We start from the raw sequence: 22,503 nt of genomic DNA, 5'->3' as shown, positions 1-22,503 counted from the left end.
ACTGTTTGCGCCGCCTAACGACATCACGTGACGTCCACCCACTTTCGCTAACTCCACCCAATGTGTCCACCCACTTTCAGCCAGCACGGTTCAGCGCGGTTGTAGTCGAAATGCAACTCCAACAGCCCCACTCAGCTCGATTCAGCACGGCACGGCTCAGCCCAACTCAGCCGCGTTGGTAGTGGAAAAGTGGCAATAGATGCCTCGTCCCCGTTGCCCGTCAATGAAGTAGAACGTCCGCACATGGCGGCCATCTTACCTCAGACAGCTGGCTTACCCATTACATTGTGTTGGTAGCGATATGTACTTTTCAGATGACCGCAACTTCCTCAAATTTCAATCGATATTCAAACGGTTTGGTTTGTTATATAAAAAACAAACAAACGGAAGTATGTATTTATGATATTAATGATGAATAATCATTTTATGTTTTAAAAAAATACATGTTGAAATTCCTATGCTGTGAGAAGCCTAACACTGCATACTTATGATAACTGCGGCCTTAGGACAAATAACCATACAATTTATTTCCAATTTTTAGTGAAAATATTTTTACATGTGATAGGGCCGTAGGGGAAGCTAAAGTTAAATAAACAGCTTACTCACTTCTGAAACTTCAGAAATACTTCATCCACCTCAAAAACCTAATGCACTCACATCATAGCATAATAACAAATGCAAACTCACATCATAGCAAAATAACAAATGTAAACTCACATCATAGCAAAATAAATGCAAACTCACATCATAGCATAATAACAAATGCACTGACCGAGTAAGTAATAGTATAAAACAGTGACAGCGACTCACGGTAGTTTGTGACCAAAAAAAAGCATTTAATTAATCACGTGGTTATACTTCCAAGGATAAAAATATATATATCTTTACATTTACAAAAAGAACATTCAAAGCTGATTATCATGTCAAAGTCAATACATGTTAGCACAGAAGATTGAAATTTCATTTGACTAGGCTCCAATGTGCAGTTAAAATAAAACTAAACATACTGATATAAACATCTACAATTAAAACACACACAGACACACATCATCTTGTCATCAAAGTCAGTACTTTGATTTCCTGTAAATCATAATGTGAGTGCTGGGCTGTGTTTGCGTAAGTCTTCATACCCCTTGAAGATTTTTATACTGTATATTTGGCTAATGCCCTTTAAACAGTACTGCTTTGTTGTGCTTCTGTCTCATGCTGTTGTTCTGGAAGGAAAGGGTTGTCATCTTGGCAATGTGGTGGAGTCCAAGCTTAAAAAATAGGGACACAACCAGTGTTTTCAATTAACCAACCCGAAAATGAAAACCATGTGCAAGTGCAACTTCAGTTATTGAAAATATTATCTCATGACCTTCCATGTAAAATTACTTGGTGCTACGAGCTAGCCTAGCATGAAACACAACTTTGACTAAAAGCTGCAGTAAGTCGTTTTTGAAGAGAAAAGGTACGATTTTAGCATGTTCAAGCACCCAGAATTACAACCACATTAATAATGTTTTAAGAAATCAAACCATTTGTATATATGTCAAAATTTCAGCGAGATAAGAGTATAAACATTTAAGCACCTCAATGGTCTTACCTCAGTTTACCGCAAATTCTGTGGAAAAGCTTGCCTGTGGTAAGATGGCCGCCCTGTGCGGACGTCCTGGAATACGCGGTGAGGCATCTAGTCTTCTATGTATATCTATGGTGACACCGGCTGCCGGAAAACCTCAAAGAAGAAGAAGGAAAACTCTCCTGATGTTCAGTGATGAGTTTCCTGTGAGGCGCTGCTCTACTTCAATCCAGCAGATGGCGGTAAGGTACCATAACTGAGTCCCACGAAGAAGAAGACTGATGATAAGGCGATTTATGGTAACAATTAAGCCTTAAAAAAAGTAAAAGCGATTAGTAAAATCTTTTTGTTTGTATGTGCGATGTTTTGACTCTTTAAAGTCTGAGGTAAGTTCATCTGGCTCTCTGAACACACTGATGTTTTTCTCAGTTCATTAAGAGCACTACACAGGGTGTTACACCACATCCACAGTCTGAGACAAAAATGCGGATTTTATTTAACATTGAGGGATGTGTTATATTAGTGTGTATATATTCACATGTATGTGTATATTGAAAATAATGCAGACTTGCACATAACACAAACCAGCAAGAAAACGAGTCAAACAATAACGTCTACAAGTTCTAGCTACGACACGAATAAAATTATCGTTATGTTTCCTAGCATAGCCAGGTAGGTGCGCATGCGCGGTTCAGGCGGGAGCTGTATGTTATTAGGCCTACTTGCTCTAACGTTACGTTCCTGAGGCCGGCAGAGTTGTTAAGAGAAGAAGAGGACTTAATTCGCAGTGAATGATACAGTGAACAAGAGATTGTAAGTTGATGTCAGTGACTGTTAATTGCTTAACGTTACCTGCGTTTATCTAAGGGGAAGAAAATGTGATGTTGTAGGCTACTTGTCCCTTTTAACATTATGGCAGCTAAATTGAACTTTATGGAAAATGTTAGCCAATATTAGCGTGAACAGTTAAACTTGACCGCTTTCTATATTCTGTCCCATCTGTGTATTGGTATGTTCTTAAACTATTGCGAGTGAAAACTAAATGCCATTAGTAGCAATAGTTATGGCGAGAGAAGATTTAGTGTGTCCTTTCAATTCATTGGCTAGATGGATATACGACGATTTTCTAAGAGAGTGAGTGAGGAACAGGAGAGTGACAAGGGAGCTGATGCTGAAGAGGTCTGCGTGATCGAGGTCAGTAAATGTCAACCGAGAAAACAGGGCTGAGTTCAACCAATGCACCGTTTTGAGACGGTTTAGCTCCGGTTTGATCTAGGCTACTAATTGAACGAGGTAGCCTATTTGGCCTCAACGTAGTAGCCCACAGCGCTTTCCTCGAGTTAAAGATGACAACGCGTTGCATAAGAATGGAAACTGTAGGAAAACATTGTGACTAGGGCTGCGTACCTAAACATAACATCAGGTACCGGTACAGAGGTTTAGGTACAGGTCCGGACCTGTACCTGAACAATTTGACAAATTAACATGTGTTCTTCTGAACTTCTTCAATAATGACAAACATTAATAAACTGTTGACAACTTGTCAGTATCTTTATTCAAAGAAAACCGAACATAACTAGGTTTCCTACCTCACTTCTCAGTCACCCTCTGTCTCACACTTAGTTAACTTGGGACAAAAAGTCATAAGTTGTCTCGCAGCGAGAAGTGACTACACTACACTAGAGTATTACAGACTACGCGCAGTCCACAGCCTTTAACTTGCGCTGCAAAATTACACAAAGCAACAAAGGCTGCCAATGCCAGCAAAGGAAAAATAGCTGACCTGCTTTTGAGTCTTTTTGACCAATCAGAACACTGGATCAGCCAAGCTCTTGCAATGTCTCGTGAGACTGTGGCGAGAGGATCTCAAATCAAAGATGGCTCTGATTTCAAGTTTCAGCGCGGCATTTTACGTCTTTTCCAGTGCAATATTTTCGTCTTTGTGGTAGGATTTACACATCTTCAGTCACAAAATAAGCATATACTTGGTGTAAATTTATACTGGTACAGTACCGGTACTTCATGATCCGGTATTTTGGACCTGTACCGAATCGATTTTCACGGTACAGTACCGGTACGCAGCCCTAATTGTTAGGGATGTCCCGATCAGGTTTTTTTGCCCTCCGATCCGATACCGATCATTTGATTTTGAGTATCTGCCGATACCGAGTCCCGATCCGATACTTCTTATAATCCATAAAAAATAATAAAGACGAGGAAAGAAACGGATCCAGGATGTTCCTCTTTTTTTTTTTTTTTTAATTTAACACCTTATTTTAACATCCAACAACTCCGTTAGCAAACAGAGCACTTACGTGAGGTAGTTTGAACAATAAATAAATTAAAAACATAACCTTAAAATACCTGGCAGGAATGTAAACAAATTTAAAAAAAAAAAACCCTGCCACAGTGCCAATAATTTGCTTTTAAGAACACATCTCACAGTGGTATACAGTAATTTCAATTAAGGAAATGAACGTTTTTCTTGATGAAAACAAGCATTTCTACCCTTTCAGGTTTGAGCCTGTTTTTGTCATCCAACACGTTTGCAACAGCACTAAAAACTCGCTGTATTGTGTCGGGTGTTTGTTTTTCAGGTGAAGTATCAGGTTTGTTGTATTAAATGCGGCCCTTTCCTGTCCACTCCTTGAAATTCCTGTCCACCCCTTGAAATTCCAACTTTACATATTTCACAGTTTGCTATGGCAATGTTGTCATCAACTTTGAAATACTGCCACACCGCAGACATGCTTTGCTTTCCGCTTCGAACTGCTTCCGTGTTCAACTTTGCCGGCAACGGGCAGCCAATAACCAATAGCGTCTCTGCTACAAAGTGACGTCATGCCGCACGTGTTGATGTTGCTGTGTTGAGACAAGAGGTCTGGTCTCACTCTGTGCCAACGCATGGCTATTGATGTGTTAAAAATGAGAATATATTATATAGATATATATCCGATCCCTGATCGGGAGGTAATGCCCGATTCCGATCGAGTCTGAAACCACGTGATCGGGCCCGATTTCCGATCACGTGATCGGATCGGGACATCCCTACTAATTGTGACCGCATTGGCCTTTGCAGTAGGCTTCTGAGTTTTTCTTTCATTTGGTGGGTGTCAGAAGTCACCATATCAGCACTGATGTGCAGGCTATCAAAAACCCACCGAATTAAAAAGAAAAAAAACCAACATGCACAGTAGGCTATCCACCTCCAGTTGAATGATATAAGAGTGAAAATAAAGTAATCCCCATATTTATATGCCTTAATCAAGCTTGGATAAAAGCAAATGGCAAGCGATGGCCCACTCAGCTGCTCCTGTCTGATCAACGCTTTTAGTGCACCTCTGTTTCTGTTGAATTAACCGTCTTGCATGGCATAAACTAGCCCCTTATTTCATATTCAGTTCACAACAGTGATAAGAATGGATAGTTGACTTTCTGTATTATAAATTCTTCTACTTAGTTATATACTGTAATTTTGTCTAATTGTTGATTTACTGTAAAGACATTTCCTCTGTTCTCTAACATATCATTGTTACTTACATTAAAACTCTTATGTAAGACTCAGACATACACATTGAGTTTATAAGAATGTAGCTGCGTACTGTGAAATAGTCTCAAGGATGTTCATCTTTCCTGTGATGATGTACAACTTGTGACAACTTATATTTTGGGCTAAACTAAGTAAGACCTTAGGGGTTTTTTTCTGTGTTTTAGCCCATCTCGTAAAGTAGCTCTAGCTAGCACTTAAATAATGAAAGCTGTTTTTTTGAGAGGACAGAAATGGTGAGCAAATTTTCTTTCTAAACTTCACTGTCAGTTTAAACTTTTATTTATTTGTTTGATATCTGCTCTGAAAACTAAGTGTCCCCCAAAGGGTTAAGGTATACTGTATTCTCATTTGGCAGAGTAAATGTTTTGAGAAACATTCACATTTGTCTGTATTGTCAGATTTCACTAGGATTTTGAACTAAGCTAGTTGTAACTAAACTAATTAAAGCACCACACCATTGTTGTCTCCTGTTCAGTGCATCAGACTGAGTGCGTTTACATGCACATAGAGAAAATCGAATTTCTGCCGTTGCTCGACTGAAATCGAAGTTCTAAATGCCATGGATACACCTTAGCTAGGCTGAAATTGAACCGAACTTGATTTCTCGTAATCGAGCTACACGACCTAGATCAGGGCTATTCAATTAGTTTTCCTTCTGGGCCACATTTTGAATCCAAGAGCTTGAGCTGGGCCACAAGTTCTCCGAGGTCACTAACAAGTGGCACAGCCGATTATCTATCTATTTATTATTATTATTGTTGTTATTATTATTATTATTATTATTATTATTATTATTATTATGTCAAAATAAATAATGTCTAGCCTGCCCTATATTCTATTATGTCTATTATATTTCAATCCAACATTGAAGAGGCCTAATCAAAATTCACTTGAACACTCTTTATTGTGCCCTTTATTTAAAACAAACAAAAAATTCAACATTTATCAACATTTCTCACTGTTCATTAGGCTACTGAACAGAACATTAGCCCACTGCTGCCTTCAGTGTGAGAAGTGGCATTTTTTGTTTTGCACAAGATCTGTGATGTTTGGTGCATAAGATGTCAACCCAATCCGAAGGCACTGGTGAAGTTTGTTGTCAGTTAGGGAGCACCGATAACTGTTCTTAATTGCGTTCACATGTGAAAAGCTCGATTCGCAAGTGTATGTTGATCCAAACATACTGAGCATGAAGATTGCCACTTTCTTGGTGTTGGGGAATTGGTGTGAGTTCAAATCACTCCAGAACTTTGCTGGCCCATCGTTGCGAAGCACCCCAGCCATGGTAGCAGATGACTGCATGTCAACAAGTTCAAGAATGAATTTACCCTCGTCGATGGAAGGGACCGCTTGCTTTGCTCTGGCAGATAAGTCTCCTTCTTTTGCAGCAGTGAATGGGTCTCTGGCAAAGGCCATAACCTCCGTGGGCAGAGCAAGTCCATCCAGTCGAGCAGCAAAATTTTCGTTCAGCTTTGCAATGAAATCCCTCATCACGTCTGTGATTTGTGTCGGGGATGCGATGTATTCGCGGAGCGTCGGGAAATGCAACATTCTGCCTGTAAGGTCAGTGGCGAAAAGATCCAATTTGACGGGGAATGCCCTCATCTGTTCCACAAGATCAATGACCGTTTTATCTCTGCCTTGTAATGCCAAATTTAGGTCATTCAGATGCTTGAATATGTCGTTTAGAAAGCACACAGCAGACATGAATGCATCATCACGCATGCGATTCAAGTGGATATGCGCTTTCCTGTGCTTGTTGTTGCGCAGAAAAACCGCTATCTCCTCTCGGAGATGACAGAAGCGATCCAGTGCTCGGCCTTTGGACAGCCATCGGACATCGTTGTGCAAAAGGAGATCGTAATGGTCTGCATTCATTTCTGCCAACAGCTGACGGAACAAGCGATGTTGGAGGCTTGACGTGGATCGAATAAAGTTAATTATAGCCATCACATCATCCATCACTTCTTTCAGCTCCCCGCTTAGCTTTGAACACAGCACTGCCTGGTGCACAATGCAGTACAATATTTCAAGTCAGGTGAGATAGCAGACCAACGCGCTACCAACCCACTTTTTTTGCCTGTCATGGATGGAGCCCCATCAGTCACAAGCATGCACACACGTTTCATGTCCAGACCGTTGTCCCTGAAGAAAGATGAAATTTTGTCAAAAATCACCTCGCCCGTTGTGTGTTCTTCTAACGGCAGTAAGCCGAGCAGCTCCTCTCGAAAGATTGTGCCATCATAAAAGCGCACATATATGCACAATTGTGCTGTATCACTTTGATCTGTTGACTCGTCTACAGCTACAGACATCACGTCAGCTTTTTTCAGATCATTTAGCAGCGAGTCAAATGCTTGGGTAGCAAGTATTTCTACTCTACGACTGTTAGAGGTGTCTGACAAGGGGACGTTTTTGAGAGCTGACACCACATTTGTTTTTATTTTTTCGTCACTTATGACCTCCTCCACCATGGCCAACGCACATTCTTTCACTGTTTCGGAGACGGTGAATGGCATTTTCTTTTTAGCCAAAATCCAAGCTACCCTCAGAGATGCTGATGTAGCTCTTTCTTGAGAGGTGCAAGCTCTTACCATGGTTGTCGTGCTCCGAGAGTAAGACGCGATCAGGCTCTGTACTTTAGCAGCCCTCTCTGCAGATCCCTCCGGGAAGTTCACGCGGAATGTTGGGTGTTTTTCCAGGTGGTGTCTCCGAATATTGTAATCTTTTAGCACAGAAATGCATTCGTTGCATATCAAACACATTGGTTTGGCGTTGGCAGTCGGCAAAATAAACAAATATTTCTCAGTCCATGCTGGGTTGAATCGACGATTCTCGTCCTCAATTTTTCGCTTACATGTAGAGAGAGACATGTTTGTTTGTTTCTTTTTTTAAACAGTGCCTAGCTTAAAATACAGCACGTCTTTGTATGCAGCATGTTGCTAGGGACTCATATGTTGCTAGTGTCGCTAGTTCCGCTCTTCCACACATACCACTCTTCCGCTTTTCCGCGCACTTGATAGAGTATGCATAGGCTATTTGTTGTTTCCATTTGAACATACTGAGTTAACAGTAGCTGGGAAATAACAAACGTGCAAAATAATTATTACAATATTATCTATTTATTTTTATCAGGTAATGAAAATGCATGTACTAAGTTTTGGAGACTCGTGGTATTGGCCTATACGGAATTAGTGACGCATCATGTCAGCCGCGTCCGGGCCGCATCTGGGTCGCGTGTGGGCCGCATGTGGCCCGCGGGCCGCCATTTGAATAGGCCTGACCTAGATTATGCGATTTTTGCCGAGCTACTTAGTGCATGTAAACCCTATCGAGCTACGTAGTCGAGCTACTTACTTCAGCACTGCCCCTTCCGGAAGTGACGAGTGACGAGACCACAAGCGGGAAACACGACAGCCTCGGTCGGCATGACAACAGTAGTAGCGAGCAGCAGAAGAGGTCAGGAGGAACAAACGAAGAGAAAATGGCGAGCAGAAACGTGCACTTCTGGAGCAATGAGGAGACAGAGTTCATGCTCATTCAGCTTAAGGAGTTGAATATATTAAAATTCATGGATGGGAGAAAAACGCGCAATGGAGAACATGGAACTGGTAACTTTGTTTACACTCTTGAATAGCTCTTCATGACGACAACCGGAAGTGTACCAACACGATGGGGCGTGTAGCGCCACCTGTGGCTCGGGTGCACAATGTACCTCACACAATAGCTCGATTTCTTTGTGTGCATGTAGGATTGGATTTCTCTGGCACCCCTGCTGGGACCCTTTGCTCGATTACCGACAGCAGCTCGATTTGGATGTGCATGTAAACGTACTGACTGAAATAAATAGCTTTATTTGGAATATAACCTAATTCATTTTTACCAAATGCATTGATGTATGTTTATCTTTCTTCATAAACATAGCCCCAGCCTCTAATGAACTGATTTAGACTTTTGTTAATATAAAGAAGATATCCTGAAGACTTAGGAGAGAAATAGCAGGGTAGAAAAAGAAAGTGATCCAGATAACAGATTCTGATAAATGTTCTTCAAATAATGAATAATTGACGAAGCCTATGTAGGAGCAATAAAAAAAAAATTTCGGCATGCGCGCATTACTGAACACACTCCTGGGGCTAAGCCCCCCCCCCCCCCCCCCCAATCTCTCAATCCTAGTGGTGTGTGTGTGATATATATACACACACACACACACACATACAAGTGCATCTCAAAAAATTTGAATATTGTGAAAAAGTTCAATATTTTCCATCAGTTATTTAAGAAAGTGAAAATGTTATAGACTCATTACACATAAACTAAAATGTTTCAAGCATTTTTCTATTTTAATTTTAATCAGTATGGCATATAGTACAAAAACATAAAAAAAATCTCAAAACATTAGAATATTTCATTTCAAGTTTGAGTAAAACAGTATGAACACAGTGTATCTCTCGGCCTAGTTCAGTACACACAACCACAATCGTGGGGAAGACTGCTGACTTGACTGTTGTCCAGAAGATGATCACTGATGCCCTCCACAAGGACGGTAAGCCACAAAAGGTCATTGCTGAAAAGGGTGGCTGGAAAAGGCGCACAAGCAACAGGGATGGCCGCAGTCTTGAGAGGATTGTCAAGAAAAGTTGATTCAAGAACTTGGGAGAGCTTCACAAGGAGTGGACTGAGGTTGGTGTCAGTGTATCAAGACCCATCACGAACAGACATCTTCAAGAAAGGGGATACAACTTTTGCGTTCCTAATATCAAGCCTCTCCTGAACCAGAGACAATGTCAGAAGTGTCTTATCTGGGCTAAGGAGAGAAAGAAATGGACTGTTGCTCAGTGGTCCAAAGTCCTCTTTTCAGATGAAAGTACATTTTGCATTTAATTTGGAAATCACGGTTCTAGAGTCTGGAGGAAGAGTGGAGAGGCACAGAATCCAAGGTGTTTGAAGCCCAGTGTGAAGTTTCCACAGTCTGTGATGATTTGGGGTGCCATGTCATCTGCTGGTGTTGGTCCACTGTATTTTATCAAAAATACAGATACGCTGAAGGCCACTATCCAGACCCTCCAGGATTTCGCGATGTTGCAGTTTGCAACTTCGACGCAAATTCAACCAATCCCCACGAATTCAGGGTGGTGTTGCAATTATATCCAATCACCGCAACTTTCCCGCAAATTTGACCAATCGTTGGCATCGTCTTGAGGTGACATCGACAAACTACCTTCCGCCTTACTTCCAGTGTTGCCAGATTGGGCGGTTTCAAGTGCATTTTGGCGGGTTTTGAACATATTTTGGGCTGGAAAACGTCAGCAGTATCTGGCAACACTGCTTACTTCCGTGTATACGTTCAAGAGAAGCAGCATGTGCGAGTCAGTGTTTTATATAGGCTTAAATTCTGTTACTGAAAGTGTGTTATGTTTACAGTGAAGGACTGTGTGCACTTTACTTTTTTACTTAATACAAGAAATTAATGGATGCCAACATTTTCGCCAAAATGGTATTTTATTTTCCATTGTTTAGGCAGCTTCAGCATCATACTGTGAGATTCTGTTCAAATTGTTTTTTTTTTCTTCTATGAAGCCTGAGCCATTTATTTTATTAGTTTATAATTATTGTTTAATTTAGTCTTCAGGAGAGACTGCCTGCACACAGTATTAATAGCTTTTTTTCTTACATGAAAGCTGAGGCATTTAGATAATATTTTAAGGTAACTTCATGTTGTGCTGTGAGGTTCTATGCACTTTAACTTTTGAACCAACCGGTGCATTTGGATAAGTAAAGCCTGTTTTTCTGCATTTTTGTAGTCCTGGTAATCTTTTATATTGGTAAAGGTGTTTATAGGACCATTTCTCAGTGTCTGTTTTTTTAATCAAATTTTCAGTAATAACTTAATATTTAACATATCACTCAATTTTAATCACAAAAAGAGAAAATTGCAACAATTTCTCACAACTTTTACTTCCTCCCACAATGTAATCGCAACAAAAACCTAAAAAACACCGCAACTTTCATCGCAATTTTTTGGAAGACCCCCCGCAACATCAGACATTTTAGCCTGCAACAATCTCAAAAAAGGCCCGCGAAATCCTGGGGGGGACTGACTATCAAAGCAACCTGGGCTTCAATAACACCTCAGCAATGCCACAGACTGATCACCTCCATGCCACGCCCCATTGATGCAGTAATTCATGGTAAAGGAGCCCCAACCAAGTATTGAGTGTATAAATGAATATACTTTTCAGAAGTTGGACATTTCTGTATTGTAAATCCTTTTTTTGATTGATCTTAGGGAATATTCTAATAATTTGAGATACTGGATTTCTAATTTTCATGAGCTATAAGCCATAATCATTAAAACAAAAAAGGCTTTAAATATTTCACTTTCATATCTATATTCATTACATGTAAAGTTTACCTTTTTGAATTAAATTATGAAAAAAGGAACTTTTTCATGGTATTCTAATTTTTTGAGATGCACGTGTGTGTGGTGTTTTATTTATTTTTTTGGCATTTACCGAACAATCAGTGTTTTATTTTGTCATGTTTAATAAGAATAAAGATAGCATCTTGCTTTATCTGGCCTCCACTGTGGAATTTTTTTTTTTTTAAATTAGAATTCAAATGCTTTTGTAAAATTGATTTACATATTAAAATAACTGCATCATGAAGAATTAAAACCCCTCCTTCACAGATGAGTGAAAATATTAAATAAATTTCCTCTTTTTGGTTGCTTGGGTTAAAAATGCCAAGTTATGATGACTGAATTGATTATTCACTTAAATATGAATAATATGATACATTTTGGGTATTTGATATGTCGAAATAGGACACAATGGAAAAATCAAGAACACACCGGAAAGATGAGAATAACGGCGGTGGTAAAAGAACAGCGACTGTACCGGCTGAAGGTCGCGTGGGTGTCTGCTGCGGCACATGAGCAACGGGACATCACTACCGCACCGGACGGAGCGCGAGGTGGGGGTGGGGAAAAATGACTGGCCGTAGATTCTATCAAAAGTTCGATCTAAATTGACCATGGTTGCAAAATATTGGCCAAAAATACGCAAACACTACGAAATATGAAAGTAAGATGAAAAAGAAACATTCTATTGCCTTATATTGTAAGACTAAAACAAAATAAAACTGTCAAAACTCACCTTTTCAGTGATGACGTCTGAACAGATCACCCGTGTAACAGAAAGACCGCAAATGGAAGCACGATCAACCTCTAACTGTTGGAGTGGAAAATTCCATTCTACACATGCAAATTTCCTTCCCCGCACACAAATAACACACTACGGTAAAAAAAAAATTGACTACAACTCATTTTTTAGCTCAGAAATTCATACAAGACCAGCTACCATTGTAACATATTCTGTAAGAAACATATTCTATACCTAGAATAACTAAATTTTTATATGGCGTAGTGATTTTAAGTTACTACTTCTGGTGAGGTGGTGACCTTGACCCTGAGGCTTTCCGTTTAGATCAAAACACACGATCGTATTGGTTTTGGAAATGCGAAAAATCGGTGATCAAATATTTTGCATGCTGTTTTATTGCAGTTATGATTATTCTGTGAGCGCACCAATCCTTAGGTGTATAAAGTTACAACTTCAAAATACAATTAGTGATAACTGTAGACCTTTCAGTGGACTAGAACCTTTTTAAGGGAATGCGATGTAGTGAACCATTTATCATGTCCCAGATCAAGCTGCAATTTTTCCACAAATTTGCAGAATTTTTGCCAAATTCTGAATAGAGTATTCACATCAAAGATTGTTTTATCTGTGTTTCTTTTGTCATTTTATTTAAAATTAAAACATCACCATTCAAAACCGTATAGTTTATTGACTGAGTATATTTAGTTGGGTACCCCCACAGTACCCAGTTTCTGAGACAGACCCATTTTTTTAATATATATATATATATATATATATATATATATATATATATATATATATATATATATATATGAGTGATTCCACGCTTATGGGTACTGAAATGGGGACATGAACTTATTTTTAAAAATTCACCTAAAACCATTTCTTTTTTTACCATCAGGTCACAAAACATGTAATCTTTAATGAATGATATGTTAAAAGATAACTTTAATTTTCTGAGATGTAATAAAAACATATTTATATGCCAAAGTCAGAACGTAACAGAAGTGTTGTGGACATATATATTCTCAATTTTAACAATGTAGAATTACTTTTTGAAACATAGGAAGGTGATGTTTTAGCAAATATAATTAATAAACGTGTAGTAGAATAAACATACACATTCTTTCAATAAGATTAACATGGTATATAGCTAGATTGTAATTAATTTGTAACAGGTGTGAGATGGACAATCATAACAGAAGTAATGTAACAGACATCATTTTGGAACTCATAGGCTTGACTTTGGCATATAAATATGTTTTTATTACATCTCAGAAAATTAAAGTTATCTTTTAACATATCATTCATTAAAGATTACATGTTTTGTGACCTGATGGTAAAAAAAGAAATGGTTTTAGGTGAATTTTTAAAAATAAGTTCATGTCCCCATTTCAGTACCCATAAGCGTGGAATCACTCTATATATATACAGTGGTGCTTGAAAGTTTGTGAACCCTTTAGAATTTTCTATATTTCAGCATAAAAATGACCTAAAACATCATCAGATTTTCGCATAAGTTCTAAAAGTATATAAAGATAACCCAGTTAAACAAATGAGACAAAAATATTATACTTGGTCATTTATTTATTGAGGAAAATTATCCAATATTAAATATCTTTGAGTGGCAAAAGTATGTGAACCTTTGCTTTCAGTATCTGGTGTGACCCCCTTGTGCAGCAGTAACTGCAACTAAACGTTTCCAGTAACTGTAGATCAGTCCTGCACACTGGCTTGGAGGAATTTTAGCCCATTCCTCCATACAGAACAGCTTCAACTCTGGGATGTTGGTGGGTTTCCTCACATTAACTGCTTACTTCAGGTCTTTCCACAACATTTCGATTGGATTAAGGTCAGGACTTTGACTTGGCCATTCCAAAACATTAACTTTATTCTTCTTTAACCATTCTTTGGGAGAACGAACTTGTGTGCTTAGGGTCGTTGTCTTGCTGCATGACCCACCTTCTCTTGAGATTCAGTTCATGGACAGATGTCCTGACATTTTCCTTGAGAATTCGCTGGTATAATTCAGAATTCATTGTTCAATCAATGATGGCAAGCCATCTTGGCCCAGATGCATCAAAACAGGCCCAAACCATGATACTACCACCACCATGTTTCACAGATGGGATAAGGTTCTTATGCTGGAATGCAGCCTTTTCCTTTCTCCAAACATAATGCTTCTCATTTAAACCAAAAGTTCTATTTTGGTCTCATCCGTCCACAAAACATTTTTCCAATAGCCTTCTGGCTTGTCCACGTGATCTTTAACAAACTGCAGATGAGCAGCAGTGTTCTTTTTGGAGAGCAGTGGCTTTCTCCTTGCAACCCTGCTATGCACACCATTGTTGTTCAGTGTTCTCCTGATGGTGGACTCATGAACATTAACATTAGCCAGTGTGAGAGAGGCCTTCAGTTGCTTAGAAGTTACCCTGGGGTCCTTTGTGACCTTGCCGACAATTACATGCCTTGCTCTTGGAGTGATCTTTGTTGGTTGACCACTCCTGGGGAGGGTAACAATGGTCTTGAATTTCCTCCATTTGTACACAATCTGTCTGACTGTGGATTGGTGGAGTCCAAACTCTTTAGAGATGGTTTTGTAACCTTTTCCAGCCTGATGAGCATCAACAAGGCTTTTTCTGAGGTCCTCAGAAATCTCCTTTGTTCGTGCCATGATACACTTCCACAAACATGTGTTGTGAAGATCAGACATTGATAGATCCCTGTTCTTTAAATAAAACAGGGTGCCCACTCACACCTGATTGTCATCCCATTGATTGAAAACACCTGACTCTAATTTCACCTTCAAATTAACTGCTAATCCTAGAGGTTCACATACTTTTGCCACTCACAGATATGTAATATTGGATCATTTTCCTCAATAAATAAATGACCAAATATAATATTTTTGTCTTATTTGTTTAACTGGGCTCTCTTTATCTACTTTTAGGACTTGTGTGAAAATCTGATGATGTTTTAGGTCATATTTATGCAGAAATATAGAACATTCTAAATGGTTCACAAACTTTCAAGCACCACTGTGTGTGTGTGTGTGTGTGTGTGTGTGTATATATATATATATATATATATATATATATATATATATATATATATATATATATATATATGCGCGTGTGTGTTTATTTATTTTATATATATCACACACGTGCATGTTTTTTTTGTGTGTGTAAAAAGTGTCTCTCTCCTTATTCATACACACGAACAACTCCGATGTTGGAATGAGCTTTCTGCAAAATTAAAATAATTCTATGTTAGAAAAGAAAATGAAGAATGAAAAACGGCTTTTGTTTGAGTCGACTCTTAAATTTTACCTCACACAGTTTACTCCTTCATAAAAATCACTTCACTAATCAACAGAACTTTGTTCTCATCAATTTCTAGGCACTGGAAAGTTTGTCAATGTTTTTAAAATGCATAAACCTGATTTTTGCTTTCATATCTCATCATACTGTATTAGAAGCCAACAGCAGAATGGGTGAAGACATGCTTCAGACGTGTGAGGAGAAACCAACGATTCCCTGCTTCCCAGTGGTGACTCTTCTCATTCCTTAACAAAATCCAAACAAATGTCCCAAGATTCTATCGAATGAAGATTATATCTAGTGTATCCTGGGAATGTGATGTTAATGCTGTAGAACCTGCAGAAAGTGCATGTTCCAGATCAGGATTAGTGGGAATAACATAAACAAGATGTGGGTTGGATATGAAGCTTGCAGGGGAAGGAGAGAATATAAGTGTTGTTGAGTTCCAAACTGGGTTTCTCTTTTTTTTTTTTCGTTTCCCCTCCAGAAATGAGACACTCTAAGTGTGCTCCTGCTCTCAACATTGTCCACATTCTCACTGATTAAATACATCGAAAATGATGCTATGAGGAGACAACTTTAACCATGACGCCCACAGAAATCTCCTGTAGTCAGCAAATATCTTCTCTTCATCTTAATCCTTCTCGTGTGCAAATGCAGGAGAATATAAAGTGTGAGGTGAGTTTTACTCAAGAGGGTACGCTCCAGAGCCTCCAAAGCATCCGTGCAAGAGAGAAGCCATATCACTGCTCCCAATGTGGCAAGAGTTTCAATCGTCAGAGTCATCTCCTGACCCACCAGCGTGTTCACACGGGAGAGCGGCCATACCAGTGCTCGCAGTGTGGGAAGAGCTTCACTCAGCTGAGTAACCTTCATCTCCACCAGCGCATTCACACAGGAGAGAAGCCACATCACTGCTCACAATGCGGAAAGAGTTTTACTCTGCGCAGTCATCTGCGAATGCACCACGTCGTACACACGCGAGAGAGGCCGTATCGGTGCTCGCAGTGTGGCAACAGTTTCAGTCAGGCCAATCACCTCCGACTGCACCAGCGCATCCACACGGGAGAGAAGCCGTACCTGTGCTCAGAGTGTGGAAAGACTTTTAGTCAGCAGAGTCATCTCCGAATACACCAGCGCGTCCACACAGGAGAGAAGCCATACCGCTGTTCGCAGTGTGGTAGGAGTTTTACTCACCAGAGTCATCTCCAACGACACCAGCTCATTCACAGCGGAGTGAAGCCATATCACTGCTCACAGTGCGGGAAGAGTTTTACGCACAGCAGCACATTTCAAGCACATCAGCGCACCCACACCGGAGAGAAGCCGTACTACTGCTCAGTGTGTGGACGCAGCTTCACGTTTTTCAGTAACTTACAGAGACACAAGTGCATGAGTCAGTTAACATGATTGTGTATGCTTAGTTAGTATTATATCATTTTACCGTATTAACCTTGATGTCCTATTGAAGGAAACACTGACTGTTCAGTTGCATTTATCTTTATTGGAAATCTTGTTGTAGAAGAATAGTTTCTCTATAAATTAAATAAATGATTATTTTTTTTCCTGCCTTTTTTTTTCATGTAACTAATAAGGGTATGCTATAACCTTGGCATTAAAGGTATTTATTAAGTTACAATTAGTTTTTTTTTTTGTTTTGTTTTGGTCCAGTGAAGATGACTACAATTAAATTTAACTTTGTAAATTGTCTTTTTAAAACTTTTGTGATCAACTGCTTTGATTATAGAATTTCACATCTTTCAAAAGTAATGTGTTAATAAGTGCATAACTATTTAGAGATTGTCACAATTGTGACAGTGATGTACCTGAGGTGATAGTTTTATTAGATACACTGACGTGTGGAGTCAGTGCAACTCGTATGTGTTTTTTTTTTTTTTTTAATGATGCTAAATTAAACACCTGTCTGAATACTGTGAACAAGGAGATTTTGGAAAACTGAACCCTACAAGAATGACTGACTGAATGCTTAGAGTTTAGGTAGGTTAAAAAAAATTTTTTTAAATGGTGGTCCTGAAGAAGATTAGATGGTAGATTCTCTCTCCTACCTGTTGGTAAAGTCCCCAAACATAGGGGTTACAACAGTGTGCATGTCTTGAAATGCCCCCCCCCCCCTTCTCCATGTACGTTAATCCATTTTCTTACGAAAACCATGTCACTGCAGATGGAACGTCCTCCAGAGTCTGTCCCCTTCGCTCCTTTATTCAGTATCTTTCACGTAGGCTTTGTGTAAAGTGGAGCTCCTCACCACTTCCTGTATATCTTCCAATTTAACAAAAAATTGTGTCTAATCCAGTGTATGGTGCCCATTATGTTCAGCCAGATGTTCCCACAACCCCTAGCTCTGTTTTCTGAGCAGTGCTATCCAGTCAACTTACCCAACATCATCTCATCAACAAGAACCATGGTCGAGTCACAGCTCAGCACCTTGGTATGTCGTTTTCCTTCGTAAATAGAAAAGTCGCATATGAACATCTCATCTCATTATCTCTAGCCGCTTTATCCTGTTCTACAGGGTCGCAGGCAAGCTGGAGCCTATCCCAGCTGACTATGGGCGAAAGGCGGGGTACACCCTGGACGAGTCGCCAGGTCATCACAGGGCTGACACATAGACACAGACAACCATTCACACTCATGGAAAATTTAGAGTCACCAGTTAACCTAACCTGCATGTCTTTGGACTGTGGGGGAAACCGGAGCACCCCCACGCGGACAACATGCAAACTCCGCATAGAAAGGCCCTCGCCGGCCCCGGGGCTCGAACCCAGGACCTTCTTGCTGTGAGGCGACAGCGCTAACCACTACACCACCGTGCCGCCCCGTATATGAACATGTGTTTGGAATCTGCTAGAACAATCCCATTGTTTGGTTTATTCTTCATGTACTGCTTGAGGTCAGTCCTTGCTTTAGAAGCCACTATTTCATCAGCTGATATGTTTTGGAAGGAATGGAAGTGGCTCCAAACTGGTGGTGAACTGTACAACTTGTACCTCCTCCAGCAGTCTGTTGGGGCCAGGCACTCCACCTTCTCCATATAGATCACAACAGCAATGAATGACTCCAGGAATTCTTTGGAGATGTAATTCCATTTATTGTTCCCCATGGACTTTGGTACCACATATACAGTATTCTAGAGAATAATAAACAGAGCATGTAAGATTTATTTATAAATAGGTTCCCCAGCATGGAACACTGTGAGATGATTGGCTATTTGGTTAAAACGTGGGTGATATGACTGGGTAGAATCCCTGGGTTCAGTCACAAGGTTACTCCAGTGCCATGTAGCTCTCCCACTCTTTGCTGAAGTGATTGCAAACTAAATACTATCTTTAGAGATTTCAGGTGAAGTCTTGAGGAACTCCAGTACATGGGTGAGATTTTTACACTGGGTGCCTTGCTCCTTCCATAAAAGCTGACTTTCTGAGCCCCTAGTGAGACACCATGATGCTGTGATATCCAGCAATAACCTAACTTTTTGCAGTCTTAGCAGGAAGGCTACTGGATTCACTTGATTGTGTGGACACTAGTTGTGGAGCAGTTTCCACCTAAAAGTAGTGTTGTAGGACTTGAGACTGGTCTCGACCTTTTTTTTTTTTTTTTTTTTTTTTGAAGGTCTTGTCTCGGAATCAACCACGTTTTTACTTGGTCTTGTCTCCGTCTCCGATGTAGAGGACTTGGGATTTTATTTCAAGACCAGTCAAGATCACAACTGTGAGGATTTCACTACATTGCCTGTGCATTGTCTGATTTATATGTTTAATATCATTACTGTAAAATTTCCTGCTTCAAATGCGACCAATAACGTGACTCCTTGCTAATTTGAAATTTTTCTTCCTTCCAATTCTTGTGATGAATTGAGGAGTCTTGCTGGCATTGACTCTATTGAAAATGAGGTACAACGCTGCTGATTTCATTGGTTTGGCTACGTAGAAAGATGTGATGAAAGCAACTGGTTGAAATGTGTCTAGTGCCTGGGGTGAATGGTTCCAAGGGTCATGGCTGCCCTTGGAAAACCTGGCATCAAGTTGTTGATCAAGATCTGTGATCCAAAGGAATATCCAGTTGCCTTGCATAAGATCAAGTCGAATGGAGGGAAAGCATCAGATAACAGTCCAACCCATGCTTTCATGGACTAATAAAGGACTTATAAAGAAAATGACGATGATTAACAGCTATCACCCCACCCCCCTTCGCACATACTGGTCTGGTCCTGGTCTTGACTTGGTCTTGCCCTGCCTTGGTCTTGACTTAATCTCAACCACTCAAAGTCTTTGTCTTGTTTTGGTCTCGATACAATCTGGTCTTGGTCATGACTTGGTCTCAGTTTAGTTGGTCTTGACTGCAAGACTACATGAGAGCTTCCAAGACCCATGTGCTAGGGGCTGTTGTGTTCAGGAGATTACCAGAAATCATATGATAAATTGAGTAACATCTGTAAAACTTTCTTTACACAGTGTTGTTAAAGTGCACAATAGAAACGTGCACAATAGAAACCCTCACTTATTTACATACTTTTCTAAATATAACCTATGACCAAATATGATGAAGTGTTGCGTTTAGAATTATAGGCACTAGAGGTCGGTGTTGGCCAAAAATTTCTCAAAAACTCCTTCCATGCTGACAATGACTGCAATCCAGCACCTCATTTTTACACAAAAGAGATTTCCAATTTTGTGCAAGAATTAATCTAAACCTTTAAAATATGTGTTGAGACAAGAGCCAGGGCATTTGCAAGCTTTGTATTGTGTCTTTTTGTTTTTTAAATTCCTGAAAGCCATTGGTGAGAATAAACTTCATATTTTCACGTTTTACTCCAGCATTAACCTGTTTTTATGCTGTATGTCTATAAAAGGAGAGGAAGGAAAGCTCACAGTTCTTTCAAGTTCTTCCCCTGTCTGCCCACATCCTGTTCTTTAGTGCAGTGTGTTCAGTGTGTGTTCCTGTCTCGCCATGGCTGCGGCTTAAATCACACACGAATGCACTGAGTATTTTCTATCAAAATCTAATACCACTATGTGCTATGTCTAATATCAGAGTGGCCAGTTGTCATGGTAACTGGGGAAGTCTATGTACAAGGATGTAAGTGCAAGCAAACCGCTAATCTACTTACAAACTCACGTGTGACGATGTTTTGTCATGTTATAGTAATATGGTGGTTCGGGATGTTACCCCAGTATTGCATGGCAGTATAGCAGTTTGGGACATGACCCCAGTATTGCATGGCAGTATAGCAGTTTAGGACATGATCCCAATATGGTGTGGCAGTATTGTAGTTTAGGATGTTACCCCAGTATGGTGTGGCGACATAGTGCTTTGGAACGTGACCCTGTGTGTGTGTGTGTGGAGAGGAAGGGTGAAAATATGGAACATGTTTGTAATCATCACTGTTAGTAGCATGATCCAGCTGTGTCTATTAAACACATGGAAGTTCCTCTGTGTGTGTGTGTGTGTGTGTGTGTGTTTGTCATTTAACGTTCGTTTGCTGTGTAACTTCCTCTTTCCTTTGTTTGTGTTCTCTGTTCTTATTGCCTGAGCAGAGTTTACACTCAGACTTTGTGTATGTTCCAGAAATCATAAATTCATCAGAAATATTTATAGAAAATGTTTGGCATAAAAGTTATAGAATAGAAGCTCTGTTGTCCCCTTAGGGGAAAATTGTTCTCAATGAGTGAGCATGTTTTTTTTTTCTTGTCTCATCTCATTATCTCTAGCCGCTTTATCCTGTTCTACAGGGTCGCAGGCAAGCTGGAGCCTATCCCAGCTGACTACGGGCGAAAGGCGAGGTACACCCTGGACAAGTCGCCAGGTCATCACAGGGCTGACACATGGACACAGACAACCATTCACACCTATGGTCAATTTAGAGTCACCAGTTAACCTAACTTGCATGTCTTTGGACTGTAGGGGAAACTGGAGAACATGCAAACTCCGCACAGAAAGGCCCTCGCCGGCCACGGGGCTCGAACCCGGATCTTCTTGCTGTGAGGTGACAGCACTAACGCCACCGTGCCGCCCCAGCTTGTCATCTTAACCATAAAGACACGTAAACACAAACACTTTGCACACAACACTTAACACATAAAACCAATGTTATCACAGGGATTTAGTGCACTTGATTTGTGACAAAAACAGCTGATCAAATTTTCCAGGAATCCCCATACAGTTTAAAAAAAATTTACCTTTTCAGGTGTTTATTTAGAAAAGTAATTGCTTGAGGTATGTATGATTGCCTTGTTCTATTTTTTGAAAGGGCAGGGTAGCGGTACCGGCTCTGTGAAGGCAACAATTCGAAGGCAATAAATAGTGGATGCCTGGGGTCTGCTGAAATTTTTTCAGCCTTGTTGAGGGGCCTAGATCTATGTGTTCTAAACTGTTAAGGTTAATAGCTAGCAGTTTACTTGCAGTGGTCACTATTCTCCTCACTGTATGTTTTTGGGCTACTGTTGCATTTCCAAACCAGCAAATTAAGCAGAATGTTAAAACACTCTTAATAAAAGCAGTATAGAACATCTTGAGCATTTTACGTTCAATATCGAATTCAATCAACTTCTTAAGAAAATAAAGCCTTTGTTGCCCTTTTTTCTGAATGCGTTCTGGCCACTGATCCCACTTCAGTTTGTTATCCAAAACTACCCCAGGTATTTATATTCAGTAACAGACTGTATAGGTTGTCCTCTGATGGTTGTCTGATGGGGTGTACTGACTCTCCTAAAGTCAATTGTCATCTCTTTTGTCTTTGACGTATTTAACAAGAGATGAGACTTATCACACCAAGTTATAAATGTGTCTAAAACAGGGCCATGACCCAGCTCATCATCCTGAAGGAGGCTGACCAATGCTGTGTCATCGGCAAACTTAATTAAATGCCTACCAGGGTGGGAATTG

The 22,503-nt window shown here is 39.9% G+C and overlaps 1 protein-coding gene across 5 annotated transcripts; it reads left to right on the top strand.

Annotated features, from left to right (window-relative positions):
- Nucleotides 1–1,809: 1,809 nt before the first annotated feature.
- Nucleotides 1,810–17,163, top strand: LOC132896434 (zinc finger protein 239-like). Of its 5 annotated transcripts, none has more exons than XM_060937254.1 (4): nt 1,810–1,950; nt 2,672–2,758; nt 15,756–15,829; nt 16,088–17,163. In XM_060937254.1, exon 4 carries the CDS (start codon nt 16,186–16,188, stop codon nt 17,008–17,010), a length of 825 nt encoding a protein of 274 aa, XP_060793237.1. In that variant the 5' UTR covers nt 1,810–1,950; nt 2,672–2,758; nt 15,756–15,829; nt 16,088–16,185; the 3' UTR covers nt 17,011–17,163. The 5 variants fall into 5 exon arrangements, with proteins under 5 accessions (XP_060793237.1, XP_060793235.1, XP_060793236.1 ...); XM_060937253.1 differs by lacking the exon at nt 1,810–1,950 and adding an exon at nt 1,999–2,377; XM_060937252.1 differs by lacking the exon at nt 2,672–2,758.
- Nucleotides 17,164–22,503: the final 5,340 nt, after the last annotated feature.

The sequence above is a fragment of the Neoarius graeffei genome, chromosome 13 (genome assembly GCF_027579695.1).
Source record: "Neoarius graeffei isolate fNeoGra1 chromosome 13, fNeoGra1.pri, whole genome shotgun sequence".
Taxonomy (NCBI): domain Eukaryota; kingdom Metazoa; phylum Chordata; class Actinopteri; order Siluriformes; family Ariidae; genus Neoarius; species Neoarius graeffei.
The sequence above is the reverse complement of the archived record's forward strand: the minus strand, read 5'-3'. Positions and strand labels throughout refer to the sequence as shown.

What these genes read in the sequence shown, in the direction of transcription:
- LOC132896434 (XM_060937252.1), top strand. Translation starts at nt 16,186, where the DNA reads ATGACGCCCACAGAAATCTCCTGTAGTCAGCAAATATCTTCTCTTCAT.